The sequence below is a fragment of the Gossypium hirsutum genome, chromosome A02 (assembly GCF_007990345.1).
Source record: "Gossypium hirsutum isolate 1008001.06 chromosome A02, Gossypium_hirsutum_v2.1, whole genome shotgun sequence".
Lineage (NCBI taxonomy): Eukaryota > Viridiplantae > Streptophyta > Magnoliopsida > Malvales > Malvaceae > Gossypium > Gossypium hirsutum.
In genome coordinates, this window is record NC_053425.1 from 88,961,270 (window position 1) to 88,984,503 (window position 23,234).

Consider the following 23,234-nt stretch of genomic DNA (forward strand, 5'->3'; position numbering starts at 1 on the left):
CGTTGTAACTCTTATAATTATATTTTATTTTCAAACTTTTTTATATAAATAAATTTATCAATTAAATTTGATAAAAAATATGTTAAAATTAAAAACCTAAAAATTTAATATAATAATTTTATCTTTTTTTATTGTTTTAAATTTAACCTTGAATCTTACAAATAAAAGCAAAACTCTAAAAATACAAAATTGCACTATATAAATGTTAGGGAGTTGAATTTTTTAGAATAAAGATTAAATGGACACAATGTATAAACAATGAGAGCTAAAATTACTATTATGTTAATATTAAAAGCTATCAAATTTATAAAATTTGCTAGAATATCAACTGTTGAATCAAAAAGATGGTTTAAAAAGCCTATATACTAAGACCATCAGAAGAATTATGACTCCTCCTTCTTACTATTAACCGGATTAGCTAGAGGTAGATAGTTTAACATAACTATCAATCAAACAAGCCATTCTCGAGGAAAATTGAGAACAAGTTACCAAAACCATCGTATACTCGAAGAAATCTTCCTAGATTAAACTCAAACATTATAAACTCCAACGTAAGGTCTTGTTGGCCTTACAATAAGGACCAATCCTTCATTGGCGCAATCATTGTTATGCTTCAGGGAAAACGTCAGACTCCTAGGATTGACACGAGTTGAAAGTCACCGAGTTCATAAGATAACTGGTGGCTTCATGTTGTTTTTCTCTATATTCGGTATAAGTCCAACATTGATACGCTCAATATTTTTATATATATATTTGAAATTCATATATGTTGGAAATGAATTAAAATTTAGGTAATATAAAGGGTTAGATTACTTTTTGGTACCTGAACTTGACAAATTTTCTCATATTGTGGAACCCTAGACCTTAATTTGACAATTGATTCTACTTTGAGGCTTGGATTTTTTTTATCTAAATTAAACCTTGAATTTTGTAGTTGTTCTCACAATAGGGTTTGAAATTTTTTTGGTTCAAGTTAGTCCTTAAAGCCCTAGAGTTTAGGCCCCAATGTGGGAACCATTGTCAAGTTTAAGAACTAACTTGGACATAAAAAGTTCAAGCCCCAAGTGGAAACGATAACCTTCTTCAAGTCTCAATGTGAGAACAATTTACTAAGCTCAAAGCCTAACTTTGGCAAAAAAAAAGTTCAGACTCCAATGTAAAAAAGTTACTAAATTAGATCCAAATAGTGATTTAATCTTAACATATATGATAATTTGTGTAGGAAAATTTGGAGCAGTGTTTGCATCCATACCTTTCCCCATCTTTGCAGCACTTATTTATACTTTTCGGCCTTGTAGATATGTATTAATTCTAACCATAGCTACCCATTTTTATCCCAACGTTGATTGTCACATCATGGAAACTGGATCGATGGTATTGACATTATATTATAGATTAAAAATAGAGTAAATAGAAATCACGTTAGTAATTAGGACTAAATAGGAATAATAGCAAAGTAGAGAACTTAAATAGGTAAATTAGGAGTAATGGTTAGTGGGGATTTATTAAAAAAAGTAGAATTAGGAGGGATATATAGGATAAATAAACCAAGTTTATAAATGAATTTGCCTATATAAGTTGTCACTGCTCATTTTCTTCTCATGTTTAATTTCCTTTTTTATTATTTTCTTTCTTTCTACACTTTCTTCATTTCAAAGCTGTTGCATTTGGTAGCTAATTTTCCTTCAAAATTTTATTGCGCATTACATTTCTAAGCAACCAAACACCACTTTCTTTTTTAAATTCTCAAGTAATACACCAACTTTTCTTCTTAAACTTTGGTTCGGTTATTGAGCGGACCACTAGAAAGTCGTGAAGGCTAGCAAGAACGAAGGTAAGCAATATATTTTCATATCAAACATGCATGAAATGCTTTTGACTAAAGTATCAACGGTTTAGTTAGAAAATATAAATAATCTTTGTTTTTTTATGATTTGGCTTCATGAAAATGGTGGATTAAAGCTGGTGAAGCTAAGAAATGTTGTTTAAAATGGTTTTGTTATTGAGGAAGACGTTGAACAGTGACTGATTCTTAAATGAAAGATTTAGGTGAGATTAACGTTTAAGTAACTGTCCAGATCTACAAATATATGTACGTTAGGAGGGTTAGAGGTTAGAAAATGGGGTAAGTATTAGAATAATAAAAATCTGCAAGAGATAACGTGAGTAGTGGGCTGTTGTTGAATAGAGAATGAATTAAATTGTTTTAGACAATATGTGATGTGCATTTTTTCATTCGAAGCTGAAAATACTGAAGAAGCATCGACTAGTAGAGACAAAGGAAGGAAAGGTCACATAATCGACATTGTGGTGAACAGGTGAGTACACTCTATACTGCATCTGAAAACGAGGACGCACTCTGCTAAAGCATGTAAGACATGCGAACCTTATCTTCTATCGTGAATTGAACATGTGCATGTGTGAACCTCTTCCATGCATTGTGCAAACCTCATCTATGCGTTGTGCGAACTCTTAGCATGAATCTATGTCCGTGTGTTTTTACATGCTATGCGAACCTTGAGTAAAATGTACACATGCATCCAGGGTTAGGTTAAATATATGATATATATATAGGCCTCTAATTTTGTTATATAATATAATTTGTGTGTACTGTTATATATTATATGTAGGTTTGTGGCTTTTAATTTATGTAGTATATATACATTGATGTAAAAGGGAATTGTTATATATAATGAATGCATGCGCAAAGGTTATTATAAATAATATAATATATGTACATAACTTTACATTAAAAGGGTTTTGTATTATATGTATGCATGCGTGGGTTTTAATATAAAAAATATATTTACATACCTTTGCATTAAAATTTTTGTTCTATCTATTATATATAAATGTATATATATGCGGTGTGCGAACCCTAAATCTACTATGCTGTTGTTTTATGCCTAATTTTCTATTTTGCAAGCTATTCTATGATGTGTTGTGGTACTGTGAGCTCTATTAAAAATTGTGAACCTAAAATGACGTGATCTGTAAATGTGTATTACTACGATATGTGGCATTGTGAATTTTTGGAACCATTAGATATAGTTGGCTTGCCATAGGATCGTGAGTGCTCACCTATGTAATGTGATAGGGCATTATGGCCTAATGACTTGATGGAGAAATAAGGGAATGTTAAGTAATGCTTCATTCACCGGGGATCGTAAGAGTGTGTTTTTCGAAGAGTGTGAGCATTCGTGCTACACTTATATGGCGATTTGAGTGACTCTATGAGTCTTAGGGTGTGTTTTAGGAGAACCGTTTATCCAATGAGTATATTATTTACTTATGTTTCATTTTCATGAACTGATAATATATCACTAAACTAAACGGGGTTGATTATATGTGAATTAGTGACATGCCAACCGATTTTATGCAAACCACCTACGTGTAGAACTATTTATGTGCGAACTGTTTTATACGATTTGTCTATAAGTGAGTTATTTTGTTTGTGAATTATTGATGTGTTTTCTTGTGTTGTGTACTTGTGTATTCACTAAGCTTTCGCAAGCTCATCTCTTTTAGTAGTGGAAAAATGATAATAGTATGTATTTTTAATAAAATCGGGGGTTTATAATTAACTGTATAGTGGCATCCTTAAATTCTATTTACGTGTCATGCAATACAAAAAACAAAACCTAAACCCTAAATTCCATGCCATAGTTCAAAATAAAATATATTAAAACTTTGAATAATTGAATAAATTGAATAATAAGCCTAAATAATTCAATAAATAAAACTGAGCCGAGACCCTCTGGATGTCGCGTCCACGTTTTAACTTGGTGGGTCATCTATAAGGATGGAAATAAATGGGGGATTTAGCTATGACGCTTAGTGTGAGTCACTGCATAAGAAAATCAGAGCAAACAGTCGTTAAAGCATATTAAATAATAACACATAGAATAATCATATCCAACTAACAATTCCATCTTGATCAGAGATTTCTGATATGGGCACCCTATGCAACTGCACTATCTCAGAAATATAGAACTTAACCAGTTTTTTCAAAGAGTAATCTTTACAGACAGGAAAGAAGTGTGTCGACTTAGTCAGCCGGTCTACTATTACCCAAATTAGATCTTTCTTAGTGGGTGTTAAGGGTAACCCACTAACAAAGTCCACCGTTATTCGCTCCCACTTCGACTAAGGTATTTTGATAGGTTGCAACAACCCAGAAGGGAACTGGTGTTCTGATAACCAATCCATACCTATAATTAAATCAAACTCCTGAAATGGTAACTCCATAAGGTCTACTAGAGGCACTACCCCTTAAACCTCTAATGGATATCTCCTATAGACTTTATTTATAATAACTGACTATCCTAAGGAGCTTGCTATGGTTATATCAATAATGGTTTCCTCTACCACAACACCTAATTTATCAGGCATATTACATGCAACATACGAATGGGTGGATCCTACTTCAATTAAGGGCAATATATGAGATTGAATTAATGGAAAAAATACTTGTGATGACATCAGACACATCCCTTTCCTCACGACCTCTAACAATGTTAAACAAAGGTTGGTTGCCTAGCCTCGGTTCTAATCGTGCCTATTGCTACATTATTTGCAGCCCTATTTTGCCAACAGCCCTTTAGAGGTAGCTAGCCCACTCCCTGATTTTGGGTCGAAGTTTGTGCTTGATTACTCGAGCGAGAACAATCTTTCATCAAATGCTCCATTAATCTGCATTTCAAACAAACACCCATCTTCTTCCGACAATCTCCCAAGTGGTAGTTTCCACAATATTTACAGTGGAAAACCTTACCCCTAGAGTTAGTTACTGCGCCCCTTGTCTGTAGTCTACCCTCTCTAAATAGATTTATAGGATGAAAGTTTGAACTAGTGGAAGCCAAATCTCTTTTAACTAGGACCTTACTTTTCTCTCGTTGTTCGTGATTCACTGGTTTAATCTCTTCCACTATTTTGGCTTTCTCCATTAGGGTCTAAAACACTCATTTTTAGTGTGGAGCAACTTGAATCTTAAGGTCGAAACGCATCCCATTTTCGATCCTCAAGCATTTATCCTACTTCATGGTGATCACAGCTTGAGCATATCCACTGAGCCTCAGGAATTCAACCTCATATTCTATCACAGACTTGTCTCCTTGTTCTAGATTGATAAATTTGAGCCTACGAGCCTCTGTATACCTAGTGCCCAAATACTTTTTCTGGAAGGCCTCTTGAAAGTATTTTCAATTTATGCGGTCTATTTGCATACCTCTTATGGCAAACTACCACTAATGATATGCCTCTTCTCTTAGGGAGAACATAGTGCTCTTCAACTTCTGCTCCGAAGTAAATCTAAATCCTTCACAATTCTCTCCACCGACTCCATCCAGCCACCGTTGGATTTGTTCCAGCAATGCCTTTGAACATTTCTAACGCATTCATTCGGAGCCTCTCTGCAACGGATCCCCTTCTCCCCGATCCAGTTTGGGCTCCAGCAACCCTTTGTAAAATCCTCAACATCACCTGGGTTATCGTGTCGTCACCATTTTCGTTCTCAACATAATCCTCCTCTGGTATTGGGTTTTCCCCTGGACAATGGGTAACTCTATAGGTGCAGCCCTACGTGGCCAACCCCTACCACGTCAGCCTTGGGTGTTCATAGTGATCTTTCGAAAGTTTTAAATCTAAAGTATATCTATAGTCTTCAAAGAAAAGTTGAAGCATTATTTATCCTCCTAAATGTTCACAATCTAAAGTTTACAATTTATCTAAATTTTTTACATAATCTTGGATTTAATTTCCCATAGAAAAATAAAATTTTCAAAAATCTTGTGGCGTGGTTTTTCCCAAAATACCCCTTTTCGATGCACTCATGCAAACATATATCAAAATTTCACAATGCAAATTTAGAAAAACTAGGCACTAATGCCACGAAATGTAACGTCCCCAACCTCGCCTAGACGTTAGACTTGAATTTGAAAGATTACATTAGCCACCAAAATGGCCTAGTAAGCAGTCGAAGTTTGAAAACAAATATTTTTGAACATTTGTTTAGCTTTAGAAGAAAACTTAGTTATTATCAATATATTTATTACTCAAAATTTTAGTATTGTTTAGTACATAAATTATTGATGTCTGTCTTCTTGTGTTGTGTACATGTGTATTCACTGAGCTTTCCTGAGCTCATCTCTTTGCTTTCTTCTCCCTTCACGATAAGTAGTGCATGGGATAACGAGCAGGGCAGCAGTTCAATGATCTATCACACAAGCTTTGTTTTTACAGTATGTGCGCTGAGCTTATAAAATCCCAAGAAGGGAATATGGGACATTTCCAGCCTAGAGAATTGGAATGGGGCTTAGATAATTTTAGACAATTTAAAAATAATTTTTTAGAGGGTTGTAATTGGAATTTTTTGGTCTATTTTAAATTTTGGGATTTTTTAATCTCCATGTTTGCTTGTTTGGCTGAATTTGCTGTTTGAATTATATGATACTGCCCATATGAACTAACGAGAAATTTTGCAGCTAGTACAACTTGTCGAAATCCAGGTACGCCTTATTCCGCTTATTATATGGTTATAGTTTAATTTAGAAAAGCATGCTCTTAGGAGTAAATGCTTGTATGAAATATTTTGTATCTGTATGGTGAGTATGGATGGTTGGTGTGATTTGTGGTAGTTTTTCAGAGAATCACCTCAGTGGCAAATGTGTCGCTCGAAATCCAGGTCGGACCCTCTCGGCTGAGTTTGGGGTGTCATATAGATCTTTACTCGACTAATTCAAATTCGAGCTCGATATAACTTTTTTTAGCATAAAAAGTCATATTAGTTTAAGAACTTGATAACTTTTCTCAATTTAATCCTTAAATTTAGATTCCATTAAAGTACACGTAAATGATATTACTAAATTCTACTATGCCATCACCTGATTTAATTAATTAATATTTTAATATATTTCTTACATTTTATAGATTTAAAATTTTAGGTGATTGCTTCGTAAATTAAAAGTGTTACATCATCCGAATCCAAGTTCATGAAAAAATTTCCCAATTTTGTCAAAGACAAATATGGACCAAGATGAAAAAAATTATTTCATTTAGGCCTAAATATTGGTTTATCTAATCTTAGTAACCTTAATGAAAATATTGTTGCTTTGTTTATTGCAGGTTCTGTTAGATTATCATGTCTGCAATTCAAAACATGAATTACACGAGAAACCTTATCATAACAGGATTATCACTCTTCTTAGGATTTCCATCCCTTAATTCTTCAACTAATATTGGAACCCATCCCATCATGGCCTCGCTCACACCGATGTAGCCTGAGTAAGTGTTTTTATTTTTATTTCTTTAAAAAAAACTCCAATCCCATAATCTTCAATGATAAAAGAGGGTAAAACAAAGTGAATGTTTTTTCAGTTTAATGTATTCGTGAACACCGTGTTCTCACTGCCGATAATGGTGGGATTGATGGTGGAGGTGATCTTAGACAACATGATAAAAGTGAAGAAATCGAAGAAAGCTAGAGGATGCCATGAGGCTTAAGTTTTTATCGGTTAGAGGAGATAATAGGATTGAAGAATTTTATACTATGCCTTTTAGTCGGAATAGGTTTTTCCACAACCTAAATTTCCCAAAATTAGGCATGGTAATTGCATATGTTTTACCCGTTTTTCCTTTGATAAATATGGGTAGTAGGAGACGACAATTCGTGTAATTTTTTAAAATAATTTATGATTATTTATTAATTTTATTATTTAAATTATTATTTTTTATAAATATTTTTGTATTAGTGGCAAGAGTAATTAAATATGAGCTTTTAAAGTTGTCAACATTGCTACTAAAGTAAGGCCTTAATCTTTCGGCTGGCAGAGTGGTTGTTGACGATTATATGGCTGAAAAGCAACCCTCCCTTCCCCCTTTATCTTCCATCTCATTGAATTTGTATTATCTGGCACAGTATCTTCCTGTGGACGCCAATGAGATGCGAATGAGCTTCTCTTTTCCAACATAATATTGCATTGTTTGGCTCCTCTGCCAAGGCTTTGATTTCCCATTTTTGAGAGCTCTCGAGAAGCTTTAGTTTGCCTATTTTTGCTCGAGCTTTTCGCATTTATTGGGTGCTTGAGGTGTGCCCATTGTAACAGCAGTGAAGGCATGACAAAACTATACACATCAAGGTCCAACCTTCACAGCCCTAATGGCTAAACACCAACATATGATAGAGTTTTCAACTTGATTCAAACAAAGTATGATTTTCTATTGTAATTCATTTTGTATTTACATCTTATTTAGAACTTTACCGAGATTTGATCCTCACTTGTAATTTTTTTTCGTTGAATGGATATTATTTAAAAAAAACTTACCAATAAATTGAAATAAAATAAAAGCATACTTGCATATTACGTTTATTAACGATACTTAGTAGCATTATAACTAAACTTGTATACCATTGCTGATACATGGAATAATTATATGAAATTGCAATGAGACTTTGAATTCAAGAAATCTACCGACCAAAGTTGGTTCCCCTTGGCTTGTGATACCAACTCAATCAAGGCAGGTTCTGTTTGTTTCATTGAAAATGGTTCCGAAAAATATTTTCTACATTTTCTTGTGTTTGTCTCATGGAAAACAGTTTAGTCAATGGAAAATAACTTACAAGTCAACAAAAAATAAGCCCTTTTTCTTTCACTCTAGAATGACTTAACCTTTATGGGAGATTTTATTTTTATATAAAAATAACTTAAGTCAAGCTTAATATTATTATATTATTAATAAATTTTTATTTTTTAAAATATTTCAAATTAATAAATACTATAATTTTCAATACTATTAAACATACATATTTAATTATCTATATCTAACCATATAATAAATTATTAATACAATATAGAAAAGAAATTAGTAATGGATAATTTTACTCATCATTTTTTTATACATTGCATAGAACTACTCATAACTCTTCCCCAACCCTTAATATAGGATATCATTAATGCCCTTCAACATGCTCGAACCCACGGCTCCTGCATGTGCAACAAGGTCGATGCCAATCGAGCTAAGTCGACAATTTTATTCATCATTTTCATTTATATATAGAAACCTTAAATAGTTATATTAAGTCACGTGTTAGTTAATTATTTTTACTATATCAAGTTTGTTGGCAAATTAACGAGTTAAACGCTTCCAAAAAGAAAAAGAAGTGCTTATAGTAAGCAAAACTTGGTCATATTATTTACCCACGCTAATTAAAATAGAAAATGTTTAGTTGGTTGTAATTTGGCCTTACTTATCTGTATAAGATGGTTTGAAACAAAACAAAAGACAGAAATCATTCTCTCTTTGTAGTGAAAAAAATAAAGTATGGCTATTCAATTTAATTTTGTTTCATCCATGTTAATACTAGTACTTCTGTCCATATCATCCGTTGAAGGTCAAGGAGGAGGAGGTGGTGGTGTTATTATGTTGTTGCAAAGTTTGGTGCAAAGGCAGACGAGAAAACAGATTTGAGTAAGGTAAGCAAAATATCATATAACGTTATAGTTAGCAGATAAAAGTATGCATAACTATTTTCCAAATCTCTTATCTTTATATGTATCTTTTTTATTCTTTTATTTGGTTTTAGCCATTATTGGATGCTTGGAAAGAAGCATGTGCCTCGACATCTCCGTCAAAAATTGTGATTCCTAAAGGGATATATTTTTTAAGTACAGCTACCTTAGATGGTCCTTGCAAGGCTCCTATTGAGCTTCAAGTTCAAGGCACTGTGAAGGCTCCGGCAGACCCTGGTGCTTTCAAGGAGCCTAAATGGATTGCTTTCAATAGAATTGAAAATTTCAAATTGTCTGGCGGAGGAGTTTTCGACGGCCAGGGAACCACTGCTTATAAAAGGGAAGGTTGCAAAGGTCATGATTATTGTGGTTCACTTCCTATTGTAAGTTACTTTCTTATTGAGAAGTTATGACTTTTTTTTTATAAATAGAATTAAGTAATAATTATTTTTTGTTTCATTCTGGAATTAAACAGAACCTAAGGTTTGATTTTTTAACCAACGCAATGATACAAGATATAACTACCAAAGACAGCAAGCAGTTCCAGGCTAATGTTCTAGGATGCAAAAACATTACTTTCGAACATTTCACCGTATCTGCACCTGACGAAAGCCCAAACACAGATGGGATTCACATTGGGAGATCGGATGGGGTCAATGTTCTTAACTCGGAGATAAAAACTGGTGATGATTGTGTTTCAATTGGGGATGGTTCCAAAAATTTGGTTATCAATGGAGTAACTTGTGGACCAGGACATGGTATCAGTATTGGTAGTCTCGGATTGTTTAAAAATGAAGAACCAGTTGATGGAGTTACAGTAAAAAATTGCACCATGACTAATACTTCCAATGGTGTTAGAATCAAAACTTGGCCAGGTGCTGAACCTGGCACTTGTTCGAACATTCACTTTGAGGATATTACCGTGACCAATGTCAGTTCTCCTATTATAATTGATCAGAAATATTGCCCATGGAACAAATGCAAAATAAATGTATGTACATATTTATCAAAATCGTAAGAGAGCAAAAAGAGTTAACCGGTCATTGAATCATTATTTTGTTGATGCAGGAAGAATCGAAAGTTAAACTAAGCAACATTAGTTTCAAAAACATTCACGGCACTTCTGCGCGTCCAGAAGCTGTCAAGATTATTTGTAGTGCTACTTTGCCTTGTGAAAATGTAGAACTTGCAGACATTGAAATTACGCATAGTGGACCGACTGGACCTGCAGTATCACAATGTTCGAATGTGAAGCCTAAAGTTAGTGGCAAACAAAATCCAGCTGCATGTTCTGCCCCTATCCCAGCAAAACCTACCCCGACCGCTTAATCAATAGCAGAGGTATAATTTTTTTTGATGACGTTGTAACTCTTATAATTATATTTATTTCGCAAATAAATTTTTTTTTATATTCTATGTTATAAAGAATATTTTTCATAAACTTAATTATTTTTAAAAATACACTTCAACAAAAAATATTGCAATGTGACAACATTTTATGCATTTAGGCTTACGATATAATTAATTTTAGAATACTGCTAACCAGATATTATTTAATTATTTTTTTTCTTTATATAAATTTTTTATTTTTTATTTATAAAATTGGCATAATAAAAATTTTAATAATCAATATTTATACATTGTATCAATTTAGTTTTGATTCTAAAAATAACCTTTAACTTTTACACCTTGTATAATTTGATTTTCTTTTTATTTCTTTTTTTATTACTCTTTCACCTTAAAAGGTAAAAAAATAAATTTATCAATTAAATTTGATCGAAAATATGTTAAAATTAAAAACCTAAAAATTTAATATAATAATTTTATCTTTTTTTATTGTTTTAAATTTAACCTTGAATCTTACAAATAAAAGCAAAACTCTAAAAATACAAAATTGCACTATATAATGTTAGGGAGTTGAATTTTTTAGAATAAAGATTAAATGGACACAATGGATAAACAATGAGAGCTAAAATTACTATTATGTTAATATTAAAAGCTGTTAAAGTTTCATAAAATGTTTGGCTATGGAATCCATCAAACTGGTTGAATCAAAAAACGATGGTTTAACACAATAGCCTATATACTAAACGACCCATCATTGCAATGAATTAGTGACTCCTCCTTTGGCTTACATATTAACCGTGGTATTAGCTAGCAGGTACGATAGTTTAACATAACTATCAATCAAACAAGCCATTCTCGAGGAAAAATTGAGAACAAGTTACCCAAAAACCATCGTATACTCGAAGAAAATCCTTCCTAGATTAAACTCAAACATTATGAAACTCCAACGTAAGGTCTTGTTGGCCTTACAATAAGGACCAATCTTCATTGGCGCAATCATTGTTATGCTTCAGGGAAAACGTCAGACTCCTAGGATTGACACGAGTTGAAAGTCACCGAGTTCATAAGATAAGTGGTGGCTTCATGTTGTTTTTCTCTATATTCGGTATAAGTCCAACATTGATACGCTCAATATTTTTATATATATATTTGAAATTCATATATGTTGGAAATGAATTAAAATTTAGGTAATATAAAGGGTTAGATTACTTTTTGGTACCTGAACTTGACAAATTTTCTCATATTGTGGAACCCTAGACCTTAAATTTGACAATTGATTCTACTTTGAGGCTTGGATTTTTTTATCTAAATTAAACCTTGAATTTTGTAGTTGTTCTCACAATAGGGTTTGAAATTTTTTTGGTTCAAGTTAGTCCTTAAAGCCCTAGAGTTTAGGCCCCAATGTGGGAACCATTGTCAAGTTTAAGAACTAACTTGGACATTAAAAAGTTCAAGCCCCAAAGTGGAAACGATAACCTTCTTCAAGTCTCAATGTGAGAACAATTTACTAAGCTCAAAGCCTAACTTTGGCAAAAAAAAAAAGTTCAGACTCCAATGTAAAAAAGTTACTAAATTAGATCCAAATAGTGATTTAATCTTAACATATATGATAATTTGTGTAGGAAAATTTGGAGCAGTGTTTGCATCCATACCTTTCCCCATCTTTGCAGCACTTTATTTTATACTTTTCGGCCTTGTAGATATGTATTAATTCTAACCATAGCTACCCATTTTTATCCCAACGTTTGATTGTCACATCATGGAAACTGGATCGATGGTATTGACATTATATTATAGATTAAAAATAGAGTAAATAGAAATCACGTTAGTAATTAGGACTAAATAGGAATAATAGCAAAGTAGAGAACTTAAATAGGTAAATTAGGAGTAATGGTTAGTGGGGGATTTATTAAAATAAAAGTAGAATTAGGAGGGATATATAGGATAAATAAACCAAGTTTATAAATGAATTTGCCTATATAAGTTGTCACTGCTCATTTTCTTCTCATGTTTTAATTTCCTTTTTTATTATTTTCTTTCTTTCTACACTTTCTTCATTTCAAAGCTGTTGCATTTGGTAGCTAATTTTCCTTCAAAATTTTATTGCGCATTACATTTCTAAGCAACCAAAACCACTTTCTTTTTTAAATTCTCAAGTAATACACCAACTTTTCTTCTTAAACTTTGGTTCGGTTATTGAGCGGACCATTAGAAAGTCGTGAAGGCTAGCAAGAACGAAGGTAAGCAATATATTTTCATATCAAACATGCATGAAATGCTTTTGACTAAAGTATCAATGGTTTAGTTAGAAAATATAAATAATCTTTGTTTTTTTATGATTTGGCTTCATGAAAATGGTGGATTAAAGCTGGTGAAGCTAGAAATGTTGTTTAAAATGGTTTTGTTATTGAGGAAGACGTTGAACAGTGACTGATTCTTAAATGAAAGATTTAGGTGAGATTAACGTTTAAGTAACTGTCCAGATCTACAAATATATGTACGTTAGGAGGGTTAGAGGTTAGAAAATGGGGTAAGTATTAGAAAATAAAAATCTGCAAGAGATAACGTGAGTAGTGGGCTGTTGTTGAATAGAGAATGAATTAAATTGTTTTAGACAATATGTGATGTGCATTTTTTCATTCGAAGCTGAAAATACTGAAGAAGCATCGACTAGTAGAGACAAAGGGAAGGAAAAGGTCACATAATCGACATTGTGGTGAACAAGGTGAGTACACTCTATACTGCATCTCAAAACGAGGACGCACTCTCCTAAAAGCACGTAAGACATGCGAACCTTATATTCTATCGTGAATTGAACATGTGCATGTGCGAACCTCTTCCATGCATTGTGCAAACCTCATCTATGCGTTGTGCGAACTCTTAGCATGAATCTATGTCCGTGTGTTTTTACATGCTATGCGAACCTTGAGTAAAATGTACACATGCATCCAGGGTTAGGTTAAATATATGATATATATATATATAGGCCTCTAAATTTTGTTATATAATATAATTTGTGTGTACTGTTATATATTATATGTAGGTTTGTGGCTTTTAATTTATGTAGTATATATACATTGATGTAAAAGGGAATTGTTATATATAATGAATACATGCGCAAAGGTTATTATAAATAATATAATATATGTACATAACTTTACATTAAAAGGGTTTTGTATTATATGTCTGCATGCGTGGGTTTTAATATAAAAAATATATTTACATACCTTTGCATTAAAAATTTTTGTTCTATCTATTATATATAAATGTATATATATGCGGTGTGCGAACCCTAAATCTACTATGCTGTTGTTTTATGCCTAATTTTCTATTTTGCAAGCTATTCTATGATGTGTTGTAGTACTGTGAGCTCTATTAAAAATTGTGAACCTAAAATGACGTGATCTGTAAATGTGTATTACTACGATATGTCGGCATTGTGAATTTTTGGAACCATTAGATATAGTTGGCTTGCCATAGGATCGTGAGTGCTCACCTATGTAATGTGATAGGGCATTATGGCCTAATGACTTGATGGAGAAATAAGGGAATGTTAAGTAATGCTTCATTCACCGGAGATCGTAAGAGTGTGTTTTTCGAAGAGTGTGAGCATTCGTGCTACACTTATATGGCGATTTGAGTGACTCTATGAGTCTTAGGGTGTGTTTTAGGAGAACCGTTTATCCAATGAGTATATTATTTACTTATGTTTCATTTTCATGAACTGATAATATATCACTAAACTAAACGGGGTTGATTATATGTGAATTAGTGACATGCCAACCGATTTTATGCAAACCACCTACGTGTAGAACTATTTATGTGCGAACTGTTTTATACGATTTGTCTATAACTGAGTTATTTTGTTTGTGAATTATTGATGTGTTTTTTGTGTTGTGTACTTGTGTATTCACTAAGCTTTCGCAAGCTCATCTCATTTAGTAGTGGAAAAATGATAATAGTATGTATTTTTAATAAAATCGGGGGTTTATAATTAACTGTATAGTGGCATCCTTAAATTCTATTTACGTGTCATGCAATACAAAAAACAAAACCTAAACCCTAAATTCCATGCCATAGTTCAAAATAAAATATATTAAAACTTTGAATAATTGAATAAATTGAATAATAAGCCTAAATAATTCAATAAATAAAACTGAGCCGAGACCCTCTGGATGTCGCGTCCACATTTTAACTTGGTGGGTCATCTATAAGGATGGAAATAAATAGGGGATTTAGCTATGACGCTTAGTGTGAGTCACTTCATAAGAAAATCAGAGCAAACAGCCGTTAAAGCATATTAAATAATAACACATAGAATAATCGTATCCAACTAACAATTCCATCTTGATCAGAGATTTCTGATATGGGTACCCTATGCAACCGCACTATCTCAGAAATATAGAACTTAACCAGTTTTTTCAAAGAGTAATCTTTACAGACAGGAAAGAAGTGTGTCGACTTAGTCAGACGATCTACTATTACCCAAATTAGATCTTTCTTAGTGGGTGTTAAGGGTAATCCACTAACAAAGTCCATCATTATTCGCTCCCAGTTCGACTAAGGTATTTTGATAGGTTGCAACAACCCAGAAGGGAGCTGGTGTTCTGATAACCAATCCATACCTATAATTAAATCAAACTCCTGAAATGGTAACTCCATAAGGTCTACTAGAGGCACTACCCCTTAAACCTCTAATGGACATCTCCTATAGACTTTATTTATAATAAAGTCTTAAGAAGCTTACTTGGTTATATCAATAATGGTTTCCTCTACCATAACACCTAATTTATCAGGCATATTACATGCAACATACGAATGGGTAGATCCTATTTCAATTAAGGGCAATTTATAAGATTGAATTAATGGAAAAAAATACTTGTGATGACATCAGACACATCCCTTTCCTCACGACCTCTAACGATGTTAAACAAGGGTTGGTTGCCTAGCCTCGGTTCTAATCGTGTATATTGCTAGATTATTTGTAGCCCTATTTTTCCAACAGCCCTTTAGAGGTAGCTAACCCACTTCTTGATTTTGGGTCGAAATTTGTGCTTGATTACTCGAGCGAGAACAATCTTTAATCAAATGCTCCATTAATTCGCATTTCAAACAAGCACCCATCTTCTTCCGACAATCTCCCAAGTGGTAGTTTCCATAATATTTACAGTGGTAAACCTTACCCTTAGAGTTAGTTATTGCGCCCCTTGTCTGCAGTCTACCCTCTCTAAATCATTTTACAGGATGAAAGTTTGAACTAGTGGAACCCAAATCTCTTTTAACCAGGACCTTACTTTTCTCTTGTTGTTCGTGATTCACTAGTTTAATGTCTTCCACTATTTTGGCTTTCTCCATTAGGGTCTAAAACACTCATTTTTAGTGAGGAGCAACTTGAATCTTGAGGTCGAAACGCATCCCAATTTCGATCCTCAAGCATTTATCCTACTTCATGGTGATTACAGCTTGAGCATATCCACTGAGGCTCAAGAATTCAACCTCATATTTAGCCACGGACTTGTCTCCTTATTTTAGATCGATAAATTTGAGCCTACGAGCCTCCGTATACCTAGTGCCCAAATACTTTTTCTGGAAGGCCTCTTGAAAGTATTTTCAATTTATGCGGTCTACTTGCATACCTCTTACGGCAAACTACCACTAATGATATGCCTCTTCTCTTAGGGAGAACATAGGGCTTTTCAACTTCTACTCCGAAGTACAGTCTAAATCCTTCACAATTCTCTCCACCGACTCCATCCAATACTCAGCCACCGTTGGATTTGTTCCAGCAACGCCTTTGAACATTTCTAACGTATTCATTCGGAGCCTCTCTGCAATGGATCCTTGGCTCCCCGATCCAGTTTGGGCTCCAGGAACCCTTTGTAAAACCCTCAACATCACCTGGGTCATCATGTCGTCACCATTTTCATTCTCAACATAATCCTCCTCTGGTATTGGGTTTTCTCCCTGGACAATGGGTAACTCTATAGGTGCAACCCTACGTGGCCAACCTCTACCACGTCAGCCTTGGGTGTTCATTGTGATCTTTCGAAAGTTTTAAATCTAAAGTATATCTATAGTCTTCAAACAAAAGTTGAAGCATTATTTATCCTCCTAAATGTTCAAAATCTAAAGATTACAATTTATCTAAATTTTTTACAGTAATCTTGGATTTAATTTCCTATAGAAAAATAAAATTTTCAAAAATCTTGTGGCGTGGTCTTTCCCAAAATACCCCTTTTCGATGCACTCATGCAAACATATATCAAAATTTCACGATGCAAATTTAGAAAATCTAGGCACTGATGCCACCAAATGTAACGTCCCCAACCTGACCTAGACGTTAGACTTGAATTCGAAAGATTACATTAGCCACCAAAATGGCCTAGTAAGCAGTCGAAGTTTTGAAAACAAATATTTTTGAACATTTGTTTAGCTTTAGAAGGAAACTTAGTTTATTATCAATATATTTATTACTAAAAATTTTAGTATTATTTAGTACATAAATTATTGATGTCTATCTTCTTGTGTTGTGTACATGTGTATTCACTGAGCTTTCCTGAGCTCATCTCTTTGCTTCCTTCTCCCTTCACGATAAGTAGTGCATAGGATAACGAGCAGGGCAGCAGTTTAATGATCCATCACACAAACTTTGTTTTTACAATATGTGCGCCGAGCTTATAAAATCCCAAGAAGGGAATATGGGACATTTCCAGCTTAGATAATTGGAATGGGGCTTAGATAATTTTAGACAATTTAAAATAATTTTTAGAGGGTTGTAATTGGAATTTTTTGGTCTATTTTAAATGTTGGGATTTTTTAATCTCCATGTTTGCTTGTTTGGCTGAATTTGCTGTTTGAATTATATGATACTGCCCATATGAACTAACGAGACATTTTGCAGCTAGTATAGCTTGTCGAAATCCAGGTACGCCTTATTCCCCTTATTATATGAGTTATAGTTTAATTTAGAAAAGCATGCTCTTAGGAGTAAATGCTTGTATGGAATATTTTGTATATGTATGGTGAGTATGGATGGTTGGTGTGATTTGTGGTAGTTTTTCAGAGAATCACCTTGGTGGCAAATGTGTCGCTCGAAATCCAGGTCGGACCCTCCCGGCTGAGTTTGGGTTGTCATATAGATATTTACTTGACTAATTCAAATTCGAGCTCGATATAACATTTTTTAGCATAAAAGGTCATATTAGTTTAAGAACTTGATAACTTTTCTCAATTTAATCCTTAAATTTAGATTCCATTAAAGTACACTTAAATGATATTACTAAATTCTACTATGCCATCACCTAATTTTTTAAATTAATATTTTAATATATTTCTTACATTTTATAGATTTAAAAATTTTAGGTGATGGCTTCGTAAATTAAAAGTGCTACATCATCCGAATCCAAGTTCATGACAAAATTTCCCAATTTTGTCAAAGACAAATATGGACCAAGATGAAAAAAAATTATTTCATTTAGGCCTAAATATTGGTTTATCTAATCTTAGTAACCTTAATGAAAATATTGTTGCTTTGTTTATTGCAGGTTCTGTTAGATTATCATGTCTGTAATTCAGAAACATGAATTACACGAGAAACCTTATCATAAGAGGATTATCACTCTTCTTAGGGATTTCCATCCCTTAATTCTTCAACTAATATTGGAACCCATCCCATCATGGCCTCGCTCACACCGATGTAGCCTGAGTAAGTGTTTTTATTTTTAATTTTTTAAAAAAAAACTCCAATCCCATAATCTTCAATGATAAAAGATGGTAAAACAAAGTGAATGTTTTTTTCAGTTTAATGTATTCGTGAACACCATGTTCTCCAATCCATAATCTTCAATGATAAAAGAGGGTAAAACAAAGTGAATGTTTTTTTCAGTTTAATGTATTCGTGAACACCGTGTTTTCACTGCCGATAATGGTGGGATTGATGGTGGAGGTGATCTTAGACAACACGATAAAAGTGAAGAAATCGAAGAAAGATAGAGGGATGCCATGAGGCTTAAGTTTTGATCGTTTAGAGGAGATAATAGGATTGAAGAATTTTATACTATGCCTTTTAGTTGGAATAGGTTTTTTCCACTAGCCTAAATTTCCCAAAATTAGGCTTGGTAATTGCATATGTTTTACCCATTTTTCCTTTGATAAATATTAGGTTGTTGACGATTATATGGCTGAAACTCAACCCTCCCTTCCCCGTTTATCTTCCATCTCATTGAATTTTGTATTATCCGACATAGTATCGGCTTATGGACACCAATGAGATGCGAATGAGCCTTCTCTTTTCCAACCTAATATTGCATTACTTGGCTCCTCTGCTAAGGCTTTGATTTCCCTTTTTTGAGAGCTCTTGAGAAGCTTTAGTTTGCCTATTTTTGCTCGAGCTTTTCGAATTTATTGGGTGCTTGAGGTGTGCCCATTGTAACAGCAGTGAAGGCATGATAAAACTATACACATCAAGGTCTAACCTTCACAGCCCTAATGGCTAAACACCAACATATTATAGAGTTTTCAACTTGATTCCAACAAAGTATGATTTTCTATTGTAATTCATTTTGTATTTACATCTTATTTAGTACATTTACCCGAGATTTGATCCTCACTTCTAATTTTTTTTCGATGAATGGATATTATTTAAAAAACAAAAACCTTACCAATAAATTGAAATAAAATAAAAGCATACTTGCATATTATGTTTATTAACGATACTTAGTAGCATTATAACTAAACTTGTATACCATTGCTGATACATGGACTAATTATATGAAATTGCAATAAGACTTTGAATTCAAGTAATCTACCGATCAAAGTTGATTCCCCTTGGCTTGTGATACCAACTCAATCAAGGCAGGTTCTGTTTGTTTCATTGAAAATGGTTTCTGAAAAATATTTTCTACATTTTCCTGTGTTTGTCTCATGGAAAACAGTTTGGGCAATGGAAAATAACTTACAAGTCAACGAAAAGTAAGCCATTTTTCTTTCACTCTAGAATGGCTTAACCTTTATGGGTTATTTTATTTTTATATAAAAATTAACTTAAGTCAAGCTTAATATTATTATATTATTAATAAATTTTTATTTTTTAAAATATTTCAAATTAATAAAATACTATAATTTTCAATACTATTAAACATACATATTTAATTATCTATATCTAACCATATAATAAATTATTAATACAATATAGAAAAGAAATTAGTAATGGATAATTTTACTCATCGTATTTTTATACATTGCCTAAAACTACTCATAACTCCTCCCCAACCCTTAATATAGGATATCATTAATGCCCTTCAACATGCTCGAACCCACGATCTCCTGCATGTGCAACAAGGTTGATGCCAATTTAGCTAAGTCGACAATTTTATTCATCATTTTCATTTATATATAGAAACCTTAAATAGTTATATTAAGTCACGTGTTAGTTAATTATTTTTACTATATCAAGTTTGTTGGCAAATTAACGAGTTAATTGCATCCAAAAAGAAAAAGAAGTGCTAATTATAGTAAGCAAAACTTGGTCATATTATTTACCCACGCTAATTAAAATAGAAAGTGTTTAGTTGGTTGTAATTTGGCCTTACTCTGTCTATATAAGATGGTTTGAAACAAAACAAAAGATAGAAATCATTCTCTCTTTGTAGTGAATTAAAATAAAGTATGGCTATTCAATTTAATTTTGTTTCATCCATGTTAATACTAGTACTTCTGCCCATATCATCTGTTAAAGGTCAAGGAGGAGGAGGTGGTGGTGTTATTGATGTTGTTGCAAATTTTGGTGCAAAGGCAGACGAGAAAACAGATTTGAGTAAGGTAAGCCAAATATCATATAACTTTATAGTCAGCAGATAAAAGTATGCATAACTATTTTCCAAATCTCTTATCTTTATATGTATCTTTTTTATTTTTTATTTGGTTTTAGCCATTGTTGGATGCTTGGAAAGAAGCATGTGCCTCGACATCTCCGTCAAAATTGTGATTCCTAAAGGGATATATTTTTTAAGTACAGCTACCTTAGATGGTCCTTGCAAGGCTCCTATTGAGCTTCAAGTTCAAGGCACTGTGAAGGCTCCGACAGACCATGGTGCTTTCAAGGAGCCTAAATGGATTGCTTTCAATAGAATTGAAAATTTCAAATTGTCTGGCGGAGGAGTTTTCGACGGCCAGGGAACCACTGCTTATAAAAGGGAAGGTTGCAAAGGTCATGATTATTGTGGTTCACTTCCTATTGTAAGTTACTTTCTTATTGAGAAGTTATGACTTTTGTTTTTATAAATAGAATTAAGTAATAATTATTTTTTGTTTCATTCTGGAATTAAACAGAACCCCAGGTTTGATTTTTTAACCAACGCAATGATACAAGATATAACTACCACAGACAGCAAGCAGTTCCAGGCTAATGTTCTAGGATGCAACAACATTACTTTCGAACATTTCACCGTATCTGCACCTGAAGAAAGCCCAAACACAGATGGGATTCACATTGGGAGATCAGATGGGGTCAATGTTCTTAATTCGGAGATAAAAACTGGTGATGATTGTGTTTCAATTGGGGATGGTTCCAAAAATTTGGTTATCAATGGAGTAACTTGTGGACCAGGACATGGCATCAGTATTGGCAGTCTCGGATTGTTTAAAAATGAAGAACCAGTTGATGGAGTTAGAGTAAAAAATTGCACCATGACTAATATTTCCAATGGTGTTAGAATCAAAACTTGGCCAGGTGCTGAACCTGGCACTTGTTCGAACATTCACTTTGAGGATATTACCGTGACCAATGTCAATTCTCCTGTTATAATTGATCAGAAATATTGCCCATGGAACAAATGCAAAATAAATGTATGTACATATTTATCAAAATCATAAGAGAGCAAAAAGAGTTAATCGGTCATTGAATCATTATTTTGTTGATGCAGGAAGAATCAAAAGTTAAACTAAGCAACATTAGTTTCAAAAACATTCACGGCACTTCTGCGCGTCCAGAAGCTGTCAAGATTATTTGTAGTGCTACTTTGCCTTGTGAAAATGTGGAACTTGCAGACATTGAAATTACACACAATGGACCGACTGGACCTGCAGTATCACAATGTTCGAATGTGAAGCCTAAAGTTAGTGGCAAACAAAATCCAGCTGCATGTTCTGCCCCTATCCCAGCAAGACCTACCCCGACCGCTTAATCAATAGCATAGGTATAAATTTTTTTGATGATGTTGTAACTCTTATAATTATATTTATTTTGCAAACAATTTTTGTTGTTTTTATATTCTATGTTATTAAGAATATTTTTCATAAACTTAATTATTTTTAAAAATACACTTCAACAAAAAATATTGCAATGTGACAACATTTTATGCATTTAGGCTTACGATATAATTATTTTTAGAATACTGCTGAACCAGATACTATTTAAATATTTTTTTTTTTATATAAATTTTTTATTTTTTATTTATAAAATTGGCATAATAAAAATTTTAATAATCAATATTTATACATTGTATCAATTTAGTTTTGATTCTAAAAATAACCTTTAACTTTTACACCTTGTATAATTTGATTTTCTTTTTAGTTTTGTTTTTTTATTACTCTTTCACCTTAAAAGCTAAAAAAATAAATTTATCAATTAAATTTGATTGAAAATATATTAAAATTAAAAACATAAAAATTTAATATAATAATTTTATCTTTTTTTTATTTTTTTAAATTTAACCTTGAATCTTACAAATAAAAGCAAAACTCTAAAAATACAAAATTGCACTATACAAATGTTAGGGAGTTGAATTTTTTAGAATAAAGATTAAATGGACACAATGTATAAACAATGAGAGTTAAAATTACTATTATGTCAATATTAAAAGCTATCAAAGTTTTATAAAATGTTTTGCTACGGAATCCATCAAACTGGTTGAATCAAAAAACGATGGTTTAACACAATAGCCTATATACTGAACGACCCATCATTGCAATGAATTAGTGACTCCTCCTTTGGCTTACATATTAACCGTGGCATTAGCTAGCAGGTACGGTAGTTTAACATAACTATCAATCAAACAAGCCATTCTCGAGGAAAAATTGAGAACAAGTTACCCAAAAACCATCGTATACTCGAAGAAAATCCCCCTAGATTAAACTCAAACATTATGAAACTCCAACGTAAGGACTCGTTGGCCTTACAATAAGGACCAATCCTTCATTGGCGCTATCATAGTTATGTTTCAGGGAAAACGTCAGACTCCTAGGATTAACACGAGTTGGAAGTCACCGAGTTCAGAAGATAAGTGGTGGCTTCATGTTGTTTTTCTCTATATTCGGTATAAGTCCAACATTGATACGCTCGACCTTTTTATATATATATATTTGAAAAGTCATACTTATATT

The 23,234-nt window shown here is 32.9% G+C and overlaps 1 protein-coding gene and 1 pseudogene across 1 annotated transcript in view; both read left to right on the forward strand.

Annotated features, from left to right (window-relative positions):
- LOC121213649 (polygalacturonase-like) overlaps nucleotides 1-10,905 on the forward strand; it is a 61,772-nt gene extending 50,867 nt beyond the window's left edge. The window contains exons 2-4 of the mRNA XM_041086521.1: nucleotides 9,581-9,889; nucleotides 9,982-10,497; nucleotides 10,575-10,905. Coding sequence (XP_040942455.1) covers nucleotides 9,581-9,889; nucleotides 9,982-10,497; nucleotides 10,575-10,835 — 1,086 coding nt within the window. The 3' untranslated portion in view covers nucleotides 10,836-10,905. The remainder of the gene's footprint in view (nucleotides 1-9,580; nucleotides 9,890-9,981; nucleotides 10,498-10,574) is intronic.
- A 9,605-nt stretch (nucleotides 10,906-20,510) lies between these two features.
- LOC107887680 (polygalacturonase-like) lies at nucleotides 20,511-22,105 on the forward strand (annotated as a pseudogene).
- The last annotated feature ends 1,129 nt before the right edge of the window (nucleotides 22,106-23,234 follow it).